The sequence below is a fragment of the Bactrocera latifrons genome, unplaced genomic scaffold (assembly GCF_001853355.1).
Source record: "Bactrocera latifrons isolate USDA-ARS-PBARC rearing strain unplaced genomic scaffold, ASM185335v1 scaffold_152, whole genome shotgun sequence".
Classification (NCBI taxonomy): domain Eukaryota; kingdom Metazoa; phylum Arthropoda; class Insecta; order Diptera; family Tephritidae; genus Bactrocera; species Bactrocera latifrons.
The window spans coordinates 164,854-181,642 of NW_017534986.1; the positions used below are offsets into that span (position 1 = coordinate 164,854).

General features: G+C 34.6%; 1 protein-coding gene across 1 annotated transcript in view; it reads right to left on the bottom strand.

Annotated features, from left to right (window-relative positions):
• Positions 1-7,660: 7,660 nt before the first annotated feature.
• LOC108965983 overlaps positions 7,661-16,789 on the bottom strand; it is a 28,834-nt gene continuing 19,705 nt past the window's right edge. Inside the window, exons 3-6 of the mRNA XM_018928673.1 lie at positions 13,008-13,216; positions 12,602-12,735; positions 12,091-12,364; positions 7,661-8,482 (exon numbers count right to left, since the gene is read on the bottom strand). Coding sequence (XP_018784218.1) covers positions 8,394-8,482; positions 12,091-12,364; positions 12,602-12,735; positions 13,008-13,216 — 706 coding nt within the window. The 3' untranslated portion in view covers positions 7,661-8,393. The remainder of the gene's footprint in view (positions 8,483-12,090; positions 12,365-12,601; positions 12,736-13,007; positions 13,217-16,789) is intronic.

Sequence of the window (16,789 nt, forward strand, 5' to 3'; positions counted from 1 at the left end):
CTTCAGTATTCTGAGATGATTATTGCACAAGATTTGTCTAAAATTTGTGAAACGCCTTTCTGACTTCACTGACCTTAGTCTGAAGAGACTAAAATCGTTTGCTCACAGCAATAACATCATTTGATTAGCTTCAGCAATTTCGCCGACTCAACACCAAGCCTACCCCAAATTATTTTTTAATCAAAATATATGCGCCAATATCAAAATGAGTGCAAAAAATGCAAGCAACCCATTTTCAGCATTAAGCTTTCCTGCCTCTTTGCAGATAATTTCAATTTTTGTTTTCTTCTTGTCCTCACACTTCAGCTGCACTTGTCACATTTCTGTGTACGCTGTGTCAAACTTGCCATTTCTCACTTTTTGACTCGTAATCTTTGGTAAGCAGGCTTCAAATCACTCGCTTCCCGCCGCTTCTGCTAGCCTTTCACTATTTGCTGTCTAAAAATGATGGCTCGACTTCCTTCAGTTGGGCCGGCGCTAGAAGGACAGCCACTAATGGATTCATGCAAAATTAAACATCACACCAAATGGCCGCATCTTAAAGTGCCTCATCGTGCCGCGGACGAGCATTATGGCGCGCTGTACGGTAAATTAATTATGTAATCCTTTCGCCAAGATGTAAGGAGCCCTTTGATGAGTGAAAAAGTGTGCTTAGCATAATTAATTGTACATATTCGGTTAATTAAATAAATTAATGTTGGGCATATTTTGCCCTCCTTAACATTTTGTAAGACTTGTAATCTTTTTTATTATTATTTGCCCCTTCGGTTATGTTCAACAGCTCCGCTCCATGGAGAGCGCTAATTCTGGCTGGCATATATTGTTTTAATAATATTTTCATCTCACTAGGGTACGTCGCTGACGTCTACAAAGTTTACACGTGCAGCGCATTTGTAATTAGTACATGTTTTGATCTGACATCGCGTTTGAAGGAGCAAAAACTGCTTAGTGTTAGGGTACATTGCGAAGTGCAATAACTCAGCATTTCATTAGCGAAGATTGAAAATATAAGTTGGCGTAGTTACATATACGAGCTGAAATAAATTTATAAATGGTGTGACCTTCGGTAAGGCTTCAAGTAAATTTATCATCTTTTTTTTTTTTTAAAGAGTGTTAACAACCGTTTGCGGATATCACCGTCAGCAAGAAGTGCCGATGGTTTTAGGAGTCATACTTAAAGCAGATAGGCTTCTCTAGAGCAATGCTTTGTAAAGTGATTAGATGTGCCCTTTCAATGGTTGAAGTTTTCAGTTCTGCAACGGCAAATGTATATGGAAAGGAGTCTTAGACTCCAAACTTTACCGGCAAGCCTGAAAAATACATTTTAAGGCCTTTAGTAGAGTATGTATTTGGAATGTTTGGTGCTTTAATGGAAAAGCTGCATCTAACTGTACGATTGATGTCCAAGGAAAGGTCACTGCTAACGTAAAAACTAATCTTATGGCGAGAATTCTGCACTAGAGCGGTGAGAAAAATATTATCAAGATTTGAAAATGATGCAAGATATTTTGATCTAACTAGTTTTGAGTGTAAAGGTACAAGAATACAAAAAGATGTACCTAACGACATCAAGCGTATAAAGATATTATAAAAGGGATACCATTCTAATTTACTCAATGCAGAAAAAAAGCAAATGCTCCCCAGAGAATAATGAACTCGCACGCCAATTTGGAGACAATGTATTTGTCTATACAATTCTTTACGCTACTATACGTATGAAGAAGTTTGAATATTATACATTTCAATACAACTGCTAAGTGCTAAGTTATAAATGATGGCGTATTAGGTATAGGAAGGAATAAAGAATTATGAAATAAGGATTGTTCGTAATTAACGACTTCTTGCATTAAGCCAGCGACGATGGCAATTATTGAAGGTGTGGGTAATGTCAGTGTAATCTATTTTTGACGTTAGAAATAATGTCATGATTTGATATTCGCTGTCGAATTATTCTTAGATGCAGGAGTGAAAATGACACTGAGTCCATGAATATTTTATATGATTATGATGATTATGAATGGTTATGTCATCGGTGATACCAACTGGAATAAAATTTAATGAAAAAGAATATTATAAAACTGAAAAATCCTAGTTTTATAAGGAAATTAGTGCCATATGAAAATAGTTACTTACAACAACAACCCTCTTTAATAAACATTTAAACATATCTCCTAAACCACTTAAGCTACGACAACAAAATTTGTTGATTACAAATCTTGTAAGTATTTCTAGCGACAGCGTGAAACCGGATGAAATCGGAGGATAAACTCGCTCACTCCCTTTTTAAGGTAATGCTAAAAACGATTAAAAGCCCGATAAATGAATAGGTAATTACGCCAGAGATATTAAATCTTACCAGCAAATCGGCATGAAAATTAAACTATGTGTGATACCGCCCACTTTTGGGTGAAATTCCATATCTCGGGACCCGACTAACCGATTTCGAAACAACTTAGTACATGAAATACCTCTTGCATTCTTATGTCACATGGTGAAAATGGACGAAATCGAACTGCAACCACGCCTACTTCCCATATAGCACAATTTTAAATACCACTTGATTCATTCCGTTTGCAGATCAAAGAAGCAAGTCACTAAATCAAGAAGCAATTAATATAACCTGAAAAACTTTGCACGATTAATGTATTTTGTGTGTGACACCTTTTAACCAAAAATAAATCCAATAAAAACTGTGCAAGCACCTAGGTACTGAATTCATAGACCCCGATAATTATAGTTGACTTCTGACTGAAAATATTGGCAATGTGTGAGATGTATAATTGAAATTCAGAGAGAATGCTTTTCTGACAGTAGTATGTCTGTGTGCTAAAAATGGGCTGAATCCGGTTAATACTTCTCTTATCCCTCAAAAGTTTTGAATTATCTTACTTATCAGCCACTATGTGAGTTATCTCAATAAGAATTTCTGAGTGTATTTCACTCATTACACTGTATCTTTGTGCTTTAAGTCGATAAAATTTGGCGAAAATTTGACCTAGTCCTCGCTCGAACGAGTTTTCGAAAATTGGACTCAACGGATAGATCATCTAAGACAAAGCCGCGGGCAACATTTTGAAGAGGAAGTCTTTAAAATAAGAGGAGGAAGAATGTTCTTTTAAATGATAATAAACACTCCAAATTAAATTTGAAGGTTCTGTGGGTTTCATCTAAAAGTTCGAGAACCACGAAATGTTTTCTACATATACTGATTTCGTTTTTTTTACCATATGCTGAATTTGACAATCAATACCTGAGTTGTATATGTACATATATAATTGCTTGCTTTCTGATGCTCTGGTTGACGTTTTACACTTTAAGGTATTTCGGTAGCTTTGATTCCTGCAAGTTGCTAACGTATAAAATGTTCGGTTCCACCCGAACTTAGCACTTCCTTAATTGCTTAATTTGTTTTAAAATTGTATTTTTAGTATATTTTGCTTTTTCGAAAGAAATGCCTTAAAATACTCAAACTTCAACTGTTGATACTATATCGTTTTAAAATTAAATAAACAAAACACTAAAGAGATCATTTTAAGGGGTCTGCAATTTTCTATAAAACTTTGAAACGAAATATTTTTTAAGTAGTTGGAAGTGAGGCAAACGTTTTCCAGCCGTTAGGCGGAGAACCTTCACGTTATAATTAATAACTGATCCTTGTGGAGCTTTTCTTGTCTATCAAAAAATTTTTTAGAGACCAAGCGAAAAGAGATATAGGTTTTTTGACCCACCCTAATTTTCATATATGTTACATATATTTGTATATATATTATAGGATCTACCAAGTTTTGTTGTGAATGTGGTACCGGCTTAGGGTTTTACACTTTCTCGGTCGTTAGCATAATTTTAATTTTCTTCAAAGCAGTTTTTTGTTCCTCTGTTTCTGATGGATACAGTCGATCAATATTTCATCTATTGTTACGAAATAACAGAAAAGCTTTTGCATTGAGCTTGATTAAACAATGTAAAGTTTTTAAGTGATTCGCTTGCTGTTCGGAGTGATAAAATGTGGCATCCCCATGCCGACAGCCTTAAATTTCAAGTAAAATACATATGGTCGACTCAAACATATTGCTAACATTGCTATTAGATATCCATATATTCCGCAGTTCATGGACTTTTTTCACGTTGTCATTCATAGCAGCAATTTTCTGGGCACCTTGGAGCCAGAAAGAACTTTATAGTAAACAAAGATTCCAAGAGTTTTGCGAGCACTCATTTATTATCAATCTAATTAATCAATTTCGCGTAAATGTTTAGCTCTAATCATGTGGAAGTTGCTCAATTTAAGTATCAACTTGGTAAGTCTAGGTAACGGTATTTTAATTGAAAATACCATTTGTTAGCTTTAATAGTTTTTACATTTCGCAGAGTTATTAAACGATGTTTGGAGCTTCCCTGCCGGATTTGGTGTACATAAATGTGATTATATGACGGACACTCTACGTCATTTGACAAGTTCTTTTGTTTTTCAAACGTCCCCTCAAGTTTCAGTGATCGTGTGGAAATTTTTTTTCCAGAATCAAACAAAAATGATGCTATGAATATACATATATCAGATATCAAACGTACAGAATTCACATAGTACACCATGTCATATGAGCAACACGGAATATAAATATAATTCAATTGTAAGAAAGCTTGGTACATGTGATATTTTTTGAAGCATAACTTTCACTGCGTATAATTTTTAAAGAAATGTTTTTATGGAAAAAGTACTAAATTCTTTTTTGTAGTCACTTCTTCATAATTGGGGACGTGCAAATAAAACGAAGTCGCTTAATTAATTGGATAAATGAGAGACAAATAGTTTGTTAGTTTCAGTTTTTCGTTTATTTTCACTTTTCTTAATTAATATTTTACATCTGGAAAAAATATTAACAAAATTAAAATTGAATAGTACTTCAAAGAAAATTAGCATTTAACAATAATCTTATAACTATAATTATGTGATTCTTTTTTTACTTAATAATTTATATCCACATGTCTTTCTGAAACAGACAAACAACCCAACGCAGCTTTAATTCTCGCTATCGTTTGCATTGCTTTTTGCCGAGTTTGTTCTTTCTACCTTCACGTTAGTTCATTCGGTATATTAGGCCCTTGAAACTGTGGATTTTACTCTTATTTAGTACGTTTGGCATTTTGTGTTTGAATTTAATTCATTTTCACCTTTTTTTATAACTTAGATTTATTAGCCTAAAGATTATTTTACAGATTTGGTATTTTTCAATTTCATAGTTCTCTTAGTAGCTTAGTTTTTATTTGGTAATTTTGGTATTTACTTCTATAATTTTTTCGTTCTATTTTTAAATATGTATAATTGCACCACTGATACATTTTTTGCGCTTCTTTCAGTTTTATGTTGCCTAAAATTCATTTCAACATTTCATTGCCGTAAGTTAACATTGGTAGAGTGTGTCTTCTTCTTATTAAATTTTACCGTTTACTTATGAATTAAAGTATTTCTAGAGTTATGTTTTTAAAATTTTATATTTACAACAGTTCGTTGGTGAACCAGAATTTTTAAATATTATAGTTAACTTTACATATTTTATATAATTTTGGGTGCGATTAGATAGAAAACCCTTTGCAATGACATTAAAGATAAAGTAAATGTAATCATTTATTTTTAAATATTAAGCCGATTAATTTTTTATAATTCGAAGCTAAAAAAGATATTTTACTTAAATTTCTGCTCTTAAAAGTATGTTACCGCTGAGCAACTTTATTTGCATGAGATATGAAAATAAATCTGTACGACGTACTAGCTTTATTAAACAGAGCTTATAAAATGTCAAGTGTTGTCAGCAGAAAGCAAAGCAGCTTTCAGCTACAGAGTTTTCTATCTAACCCTCATATCTTTTTTTGTTAATTTTACAAACTATTAAATTTTTGAATTTCTGGTGCAAAATTATTTTGTTTTTATATTTTGCTTATGAAATTTGCATTAATACGGTGAATTTGTGTGTGTATGGGTGAGTATACATTTTGTGAAATTTTCGGTGCACAATTAAACACGAATATAGAATTTGGTTTTAAGTCTAAATATTGGGTAACATTTGTTAACGTTTGGAGAAATGCTTTATATGCTTTGATTTAAAAGATTTAGCGAATTATGATTCTGAGTTAAATTATAAAACAAAAATGTTCATATACTCCTGTATGTACGTATATATATTATTATAATTCTGAATTAAATAGATATGATTAATAAATTAAGAAAACTACAAAAAAAAAAAAAACAAAAAACAGAATTATTTCATTTCTCTACAAAATATAACCACTCAAATTTTCCAAACAAATTAAGGAGCATCCTCAACGAAGTTGGGCACTAAAACAGTAAAAGTAAAAGTGAAGACACAAATTTGGAGATATCATTAATTAAAGTCTAATTTTCCAATTAAATATGAGAGTGCGAAGGTGATTTTTTAACGTCTATAAAGCTGAGATTGAAATGTCTTTGAGTGAAACTTGAAATAACCGATTTCTGAATAAAAATATTACTTCAATTTTCGACATAATTTTCAAAACCAATTTTCGTTACATACGGAGCAAACGGGCTCTAGTTGAACTCAATGCCAGCAAAAGCCAGGAGAATATGGAGCAACACTGCTACAAGGCGTTGTCACACTGATGACAAACTCTCCGGTAACGTTGAAACAGATGAAACTCCTACTTATCCAGAATCGACACTGATGTATCAAACAAAGCCAGCAACGAGTTCCTGCATAACACTAAACATCTCTTTACATGCCTCGCTAAGCCTACACATCTGACACTTTTCACCCTATGGTCCGGCTAAATCGCAGAACCACGTTTCGTGGCCTACCGTTGGATGACCTCGATGGCAACTTAGCTGAACCTTACCACACTAACGGCGATTAGATAACCGTTACAACAACAACTAAAACAATATCTCAACTTTTCAGCTTATCTAGTAAAATAATTTTAGGGCGAATGCAGACACTTACATTTGGTTCTTGTTAGACAAGCGTGAAACTTATTTTAGCTAAATCCGAATGAATGTCTGCATGATTTCACTGGTACAGGGACCAAGGAACATTCGAAGCAGTGAACAGCGCGTAAAGTGTTGGTCAACGTTTTTGGGGTTCACAATGCGTTATCTGTTTTGACAATCTGATCAAAAACAACACTATCACAGAGCTACTAATTTTGATGTTTTGACCAATTCTAAGCTGAATTAATGAAAAAATCGGATCCATTCGACGAGAATGGGAGCTTTTTCGTTATGATATCTCAACGACTCATACCATAATTATTTGAATTGGTGAACCCCGAACAGCTGCCCTATTCACTGTATTGCTTGTTTTGAAAAAACTCGCTCGAATATTTCTTCCACGAAGGCCTAGCATATTTTGCAAAAATCTAGAAGACGTACTTTTCATATGGGTTCAAAAATGGAATATTGCTTTATAAAGTTTACAGAACTAAAAGAGGAATAAATTGAATTTATTTTATCGGACCCTTGTAATGTAGAAGTGTTTAAAATAAAAAAAAATATATATATATACATATAAATATAATAAAAGAAATTAGAAATTATACTATCAAACCTCTGTAATTTATATACATTTACTTACTTATTAACAATAATTATTGCTTTTAGAAAAATATATATGCATGTATGTATGTGAGTATGTGTTTATAAATTTTCTTAATTGTGTAGTTACATATAAGTATTGGGTTATCTGACGACTAAGTACAATAGTCAATATCTTAGTGCTGCTGCCTTACCTGAATGCATTCGTGTTTCCCAAAATAGGTGGAAATCTTATGTAAAAAAATCGCAAATCCGCCTCAAAGCAATTGTAAAAACTTACTTTTAAAATAATTTCGAATATTATTAATGCACTGGCATGGCGCAGGCGCACTTTGAGTGCACACATGCGATGGGTAACTCAGTAAGCGCTTTCTAACACAAGTTGGCGTTCAACTTAATACCATTCAACCTTTGAGAACTTATACTAAGGTACGAGTATCATTGATTTAATAAAAATCCTCTTCCACAATGAGTTATTAATCATAATGAAATGCACATCACTTCCTTATTATTTCAGTTATATAATCCGCTTACTTAGGTATATATTTTCCAGCGTCTTTATCAGTTTTGGTGATTTTTAATTTAAATTTATATTATGTTTAGTAGTTTGTATTTTTATAGGTTACCTTTCCCCCTTTTTTTCATTATATTTACATCATAATTGGTTACATCTAACTAACTAATGTGATATAGTGGACGCAGTCATGGTTGCTCTCGTCGCTGCTTGGCTCTGTTGCCAAATCGAAACAGTTGTTGTTTGCTTCGCCAGTTCCATTTGCCGTCTCTTGGTGATTTTTTGTCGTTTGCTGGTTGCAAATATATCGCAGACAGATCATAAAGATAGTAGCATGCTGCTAAACATTAAACATATCACAAACAAAATGGGTATAACTTTACTAGCAGGAATGCGTCGATGAATGCCTGGAAAGAGATAATGGTGAAAATACACATTTTATAGACTTAAGGTACTAATCCAAATTTTTAGATTTAAAAGTATAGAAATTTCTTCTGTGAGAGCTATAAAGTATCCAAATATTTGTACGAAACTTGAGGAGTATCTCCAAACTCTAAAAGATATATATATATAGGTATGGTAATGCTTGGAAAAATATACATAGAAATACGTAGGTTGGCTTGTTTATTTCGAGATTCGGAACAAAAATAAATTGTACTAGCGAAACTCATTTTATTGTTCTTCAAAATATTCTCCATAGAATGGCATACAAATCACTCTCCTTCCACGCTTCAAATTAAATCTGCTGTACGTAAATTAAAAAAAAAGTGCTTAAACACGAGAAAGAATTAAACACTGAAATATACGAGTATATAAGGAAGATGTGTCCAAATTCAAGCAAGTAAAATCGCCTTTGGAAAGGCCAAGTGTCCACGAAGCCACTACTCAGCTCCAACTTGCCTATGTGAGATTTGGGTGGAATAAGACAAAATTACCACAAAAATGCTAATTGAGGTACCAAATATTGCTGTAGAAATGATTTAAGACAGTTGTCTTCATATAGACCAATCAGTCTTCTACACTGACTTTCTGATATATTTGAAAAAGTAGTACTATCAAAGATGTTTTCTTTCTTCCACGAAAATAATATAATACCAACGCACCGATTTGGGTTTTGTGAAAAACATAGCATGATAGAGCAAGTAAATGGAATTTCTAACGAATTAAGAAAATCATTTTAACACAGGTACTGTTCAGCATTATTTATAGACGTGGCTCACGCGTTTCATAAGGTGTGGCAATAAGGCCTTTCATATAAGATATAAGAAAGTCTACTTTTAGAATTATATAAAACATTGGAGTCTGATTTAACAAGATAAAACGTTAAATTCGTCTGCACCAAAGCTAATATACCCTTCACAGGTGCATTTCTTTTAACTATGTGTTCAGTTTGCATGGAAGCTACATGCTATAGTAATCCGATCTGAACAATTTTTTCGGAGATTATATTATTACCTTGTATGGCAGCTATATGTTATAATGGTCCGATATCGGCAGTTGCGACAAATAAGTAGCTTCTTGAAGAGAAGATTATTCCAAATTTCAAAACGATATTTTAAAAACTGAGAGACTAGTTTGCATATATACACATCTGCAGACAGACGGACAGACAGACAGACGGACATCTGTTCAGCTCAACTGATCATTTATTCCTTCTGGGTATTACAAACTTCTCGGCAAACTTAGTATACCCTGTTCAGGGTATATAAAAGAGACAACTTATGGTTAAAGTAGGAGATTTCATCTCTGATGAACGACAGATAAGAGCTGGTGTACCACAGAGCAGTATTTTAGATCCAACTCTATACATGATATATACAGCAGATTTTCCAACAGCTAATAATAATAATATTGACTTGAAAGTGCAGCTGAGGACCTGTACACGCTCTACTGAGGCTGACACATACATAGATAATACTATTACTCTACTACTACCATCTATATGATTGAAGTTGCTTGCTAACTTGTGTTACTTTACAAAAAAAACAGAAAAACAGTGGATCATAAAGCATTTCGGTGTTAATTCAGCATTGCTTTTTGAGGGAATAAGGGAAAACACTTTTCGACCCGTTTTATACAATAAAGCCTTAAATTTACTAAAAACAAAANAAAAAAAAAAAAAAAAAAAAAAAAAAAAAAAAAACGGCGGAAATAACTTGCAGGAACATAATATCTTCAAATTTGTATTGTCTTTTAATTCAAACTCTACACTTGGCCTAGACAACAAAGAGCTTTTATACAGTGACCGATTTAGATGTATGGCATTCACGCCTTCGTCTTAGTAGATGCGTAATGAAAATATCCATAAAGACCTTGGTATTCCTATGGTAAGAAAGGAAGTAGGGGACAACAGAATGAAACAATACATTATAACATTTCTGTGATCAAACATGCCTAAAAAGAAGAGATGTGCCTGCCTACTAAGGAGTATTTTTTCACTATGATTGAGATATGTCTAAAAGAAGCCTCTTGAACGCATCAATGGCCTCTTCAGGTGTCGAAAACGTGGCCCTTTAGTTCTTTTACGAACGGAAATAAAAAGGAATCGTTTATACCATGTCAGAACTATAGAAAGAGCGACTCATAAAATTCATGTATTGAGCGCTGAAAATGCAGATTGTTGTTGTGTAATCCGTACTCGATGTTTGGTTTTTCTGCTTTCTTGAAATGAAACTTGCAAACAAATGATTGTATACTACTCAGAACACACTTCTCTGCGATGTTTCAGTGGTATGATTGCGAATTATCTAGTTTTTCCTAAAAGTGCTATGGGAAGTGGAAGTGTTTCGCACATGAACAACTTTAGTTGGATTCGCTTATTCTGTTAAGGTGAGTCGATTGTAGCTACCTGGAATCGTGCGCGTAAATTTACGAATTTTCATCCGTAGCAATGTGATAGACGTATTGCGACTATTATCTTTTTTAACATTTCTTACAACCAATCGACAAAAACTTTGAAAGAATGCCAAATTGTATGGCATCCAACGTAAACAATATTTTCAACAACTGATTTTGGAAAAACTTCCTGAAATTCGTGCTAGAGGGATCTACAACCTCGATTGAATTCACCCTACCATCGATAACCACTGGTCCTTGATGGCGCGTCATCGTCAAAAGTTGAGTTAAGTTCATCGGTGCACTTTTGCTGAGTTAACCCACGTCGTAAGTTCTAAAAAATAATCGCTCGAAAATGTTCGAAATTCAATTCAATTTTTTGGTGGAGAAGAATATTTTAAGTCACTGTAAACAATGCAAATAGTGCTCGTATATAAAGACGTTCTGAGTATGCATACCCTCAAAAATGTCAAACTTTGTGTCTAATGGGAGAAATCGGAGGAAAACTATTTAAAATACAATAATTTGGTAAATCAATAAGTAAGCGTCATCAAATTTTACAGTTAGTGTAAATAATGACACTTAAAATATTAGCCGATTTCTACCAAATGGGTCGTAATATTACCCAGGAATGCATATATCACTCTGTTAGTGGTTTTTACCGAAATCGGATAAAAACCACGCCTACCTTCGAAAACAATCTATTTCTTTAATTTTTTCTTTTATAAATAGACACCTCATGACGTTATGGAAATAATACTTATCCCAAATACCAGTTGTGTCTTAAATATGCCATCTCAATTAGTATATTGTTGAGATTGGGCAATTAATTTTTAAATCCCCAAATACCGAACATATTGACCCCTATCCCAAATACCAAATATGAAGACTTTCAATTTTGACGTGCACTTTGTTGGTCAATATGTCAAAAAACTCAGCTATATATTTTTCTGGTTATGATATCTCGTAATGCCAAAAGTGGTTAACATCAGGTCGATGCTTCCCGCAACTCCGATACATCACAATAGTATCGAACGATTACAATTAAGTAAACACACATAAGCATTGAAAATCCTGAAACGTCTGTACGATTATGTTGTCGCTGTCACATTATATTTCCCTTCCGTTATGCCACTTTAACAAAAGCCACTCTTAGTATACTCGCATTTAAGATACTTACCGGGCGCAGCACCACTCGCTCCACTGCCGGCATGTATCAGCATCTGATTGTTCAAATTGTCGTAGTGTGTGATTGCCGCAGTCAATGAAGTTTCACGCTTCAGTTCCGGGAAATTTTCAATTTCCGCCACGCACTTCAATTCCAGATTTTTTCCAGCATGATAGAAGCGTGGTCCGCTCAAATAAAAGCGCACCTGAAGCTTTTGGCGTCGCAGGACATAATCGTGCGCCGGAATGCTGGTGTCAATGCTGGGTTGAAGCTCGCCCAGCGAAGCCTGTACGGTGCGACAAGGAGCGAGAACAATAAGAAATAAAATAGAAATATCAATTTATAACACCGCCACGATACAATTCGTTAATATGAGGTGGAAATAGTAAAAGGAAAGTATGGTATTTTTTGGCGCGAAATAATAGAAAACGTTAAAATCAAATCACCGATATAGTTCCGTTGGATATTAATATTTTACAAGGCATGTCTTTAAGTGCGTGCATTTGAGGGCAACCCTACTCACCTGTTCAGCGTTGATGAACCATGTCAGTCGCGTGGGCAAACTTGAATAGTCCGAGGTGCAGGTGGCGCTCAACAGTTCCTCCATGCGGTACATTGAATTGAAGCTTTCGATCAGCGGGTCGCTCTGAGGCAGCGCTGCGAGTGCGAAAAAGGTGAGACGGTTACAAAAATTGAAAGTGGCATGACGTTGAATAGTAGTTCGTGCACAAGTGGATATCGCACTGGTGCAACTTTCTAAAGAAAAAAAAAAAACAAACAGTATCGCTAACAACACGCAGTTGCGTGAATTTTCGTGCTGATTTTGCTACTTATTTGCAATCGTTAGTTGTCGATACAATTTCTCTCAACTTATGTGTCTGTGCTTGGTTTGAGGGGCGTTGGAGCAGAATATGCGTACGGAATCTTACCTGCCACGGTCATGTTGTCTCCTTTTGCCGCCAACTTGAAGTGTGGCGCATCGCCAGATACCTCGCATTCGTATGTGCCCGTTGATTTGGCGCCGACTAAACTTAAATCTACCCGACACGTGGATTCGTTGCAGAAGTACTTGCCATCTTGCACTTGAACGCCAGGGACGGGAAATTTCATATACACCGGATGCATCATTGGCGAGTATCTGAAAGTTCAAAAAAAGAATTTTTGTACACCTACAGTAGTTCAGTGAAAATTAAAGTTTTTAACACACATGAAGTGATTGTGATACTGGAATTCAGTTAAAGTTGACTTTTATTAGCTTTTAATATATCGTATAGAATGATCAGCCATATATTATAATTGAATGAAACCTGAGACAGGCGGATGTTTTAAAGAAAAAGGACTATGTGTAGCATTAGCCTGAGACAAGCTTCTTATTTCTTCAAAATAAAAATAAAAATAGAAAAAAACAAAAAAAACGTTAAATTTTCTGGCGTTAAGTGGCATTCGTGGTGCATCAGAGTTGGTCAGGCTTGTATTTTTGCATCCATGTAGAGAGCGATCATGTACTGATGACCTTTATTTGGCATCCCTGGGCCTTTATTTTGAATCATGATCCTATTTCGACCATTAAGGTTTGATTTAATATATATAAGGTTCACTTTTTGTGTTAATTTTTATAGGGATATCTTCATAAATGATTCATCTCTTGTAGATAGGAAATATCTGTCATATCTAAAATGGATAATGCCTTTCGCATCAGCAAGGCTGTCATCTAAACAAGAGTATGTGCCACCTACAGGGCACTGAACACTCCCCATCTAAGGCTCTCATTGAGAGCTTCATACCCGCGCACCTGCGTCCAGGTCCCGCTTTTTATTGAGGCAATTAGCTCTTCTATGGTGGTGCGGTTCCGTTGTTACCGCACACATTTAAAGAATATGTGTTCAATGTCAAATTATGTCGCGTTGTGGTAAAGGTATGAAGGGTCTTCGGGTTTTCTGGTTCAATGCAAGTACTTTTTAAATATCTCTGACCGAAAAGGATTTGAGTTGCATAGAATTCGACTTCTAATTTTTTTTCGACTTGTTCTTGAAAAGTAAACCTTTATTGCATTCGATGTTTGCAATTTAAAGATTTGTTCCATATTCAGCCACTAAATAATAATATATTATTATACCACTTTGTCCTAAATTTTTTCAGTTTACAATTTATATATTATTTGTTTGGACAAATGGAACACCAAAACTAAACACATTATTTCTTTCTCTCTTTTGTAAATTCAATACACTACATGTACTTTTCACTTTTTAAAATGGTTTAAATTTCGATTTCTGGCGATTCAAATGAAGTTATACAAATTTTTTGTAAAAAAGGTAAGTTATCATGTAAATGTTATTATCCATCATTCTGGTAGAACACACACATTCGCACATATGAAATTATTGAATCTAAAATGTATAACCATACATTGATTTGGGATCAACTGAAACACATATGTTTACAGAACCACTCTGCTCTAGAGAAATACATAGTTGGAATTTTGGGCAATTAAATATAATTAAACGGAATAGCTGAGCAAAATATATACTATACATACATCAGCATATTGGCGATGGAATTTGAAAATCTAAATGTAATCATAACCCACATACACGTACGGAGAACACAACATCGTCTCAGTTCCTTTCTAATCATTCAGAAAATTCATAACTCGGTAGGTACACACACATATCTACATACGTTTATTATGCGCATACTCAAATGTGCGTATTGGTTAGAAACCAGTGTCTATTATAGGTCTGCCATGTCCAGATTTCATATCGGTATAGATACATAAGTACATATGCAGGTACAGACAGTGGCATGTTAACTACGCACTGAAATATAATGGACAAGTCTTGTATCATTCACATCAAATCAAATGCATACTTATTTTACAATGTGCATACATATTTCTGTGCTTTCAAATTTAGTTTCTCAAATTGCTAATGAGAAATGTCTGACCCAATGCAACCAGGTCTGCTTTTGATACATCGGAGGTAAACTGCAAATAGCAAGCACAGCATAGCATTGATGTGGTACAGGTATAAAAGCATTTAAAATTAGATTTTGTTGGAAAGAGATAAGCTAAAATATATATTTAGCTTTCATTTAAGGTTAATTTGTAGTTTAATTTTGGCTTTACTTTACTTGGTTCATATTCAGTTTTTTTGACATTTCATAATTAATAGCCAAACGACCATTATACCTTTCAAACGGTTGGTGAATGGGCCCAAAACGGATGGAGACCAATCCTTAAGTTGAAAAAAAATCATGTTCAGCGGTGAAACGCACTTCTAACGTACTCATTGTACGCTTATAAATAAAATTGTCGCATTTGGAGAAATGATAATCCACAAGCCATTCTTCAGACTCATAGACGAACTTCGAAAATTCCACATACCACATCATCAGTACGTGGTACCATGTGCGCGGAAACATTACTCCTTTTGCAAGCGACCGACTGAGCGGGAGAGATGTTGCGTAAGGATTCCAAATTGACATGGTCTACTCTGGAATTGAGGATGCAACGAATGAGGTGATACCGTCTTCGGCTGGGATTCCTATCCAGTAATCGTGGGATGACCCGTCATCAAATGCGAAGATAGAGAGAGTAGGGACTTACCCTCAACAATGAGCCCCTTAGGAGAAGACATAGAGGTATTCATATTGCTTTACTTCAGGAAGGCAGTATCTCTTGATGATAGGTATTACATGTAAGGACGTACGAATTGACGGACCGATATACAGTCACCCGGATTTCATCTTTTCTCGATATCCTGACCATTTATATATTGTTTATAAACCTATATCTATCTTGATTAGGTTTAGGTAATAGGTATAACCGTTAGGTGAACAAAATTATTAAAGTCTGTAGCAACAGCTTGCAAGAGTATAAATAGATACTTCACTTTTTAGTCACTTCTTTTGATTTTAACCACTACTTGGTTAAGCTCTTGAAATTTTTTAATTCGGAGTTTCTAACAAAAATTGGGTCTAGGAGCCTAAATGCCAATTTAAGTGTACCAACATTTTCCACCGAATACATCTCCAAACGAATTACAATGCTTTTAACCAATCTATTCAAAGTTTTCTTTGGAGCCAAATGTAAGCGTTATTACGATCATGTCATAATACTCGATCTTGTGACCCGACAAAATGTATCGACAGCCAAAATAATGAGAAGTCAACTTCAAACTAAATATCTGTCTATACGCAGCGCCATTACTTAAACTTTCAGTACAAAACTCTGTGAACATCGTCTGGGTACTCAGTCATACTGGAATAACTAATGAATAAGAAGACAACTTGATCCGCTTCTAGGCACTTCGCAATGCAGTTCCCTCTTTAAAAGTTGCTTGGAGCAATGGACTTAGTGTTAATGGCGGACCGACCAGAAAGCTTCGAATTTTAGCTATGGGAGGTAAGCAACATTGCAATGGTCAGCACAGAACATCTTCCCCTAAGACCCTGCTTTCAGAAACTTGGCAAAGTAGAATCAGTAACGCTAGATATTGGGATACCAGACCTAGACTGCCTTTGACTTCATCATTTCGTCATTGAATTACATTTGAAAGAAGTCATTAAAAAGTCTGTTGGTATGGTGCAATGAAACATGTAAAATTTAGTTCTACAACAAATGACGGCAATAAGAAACTACAATCCAAGGTCTCATTCAATCAGTTTGATAGGTTTCCGTGAGGCGACGTGTTTATGCGTTGACGAATAAATT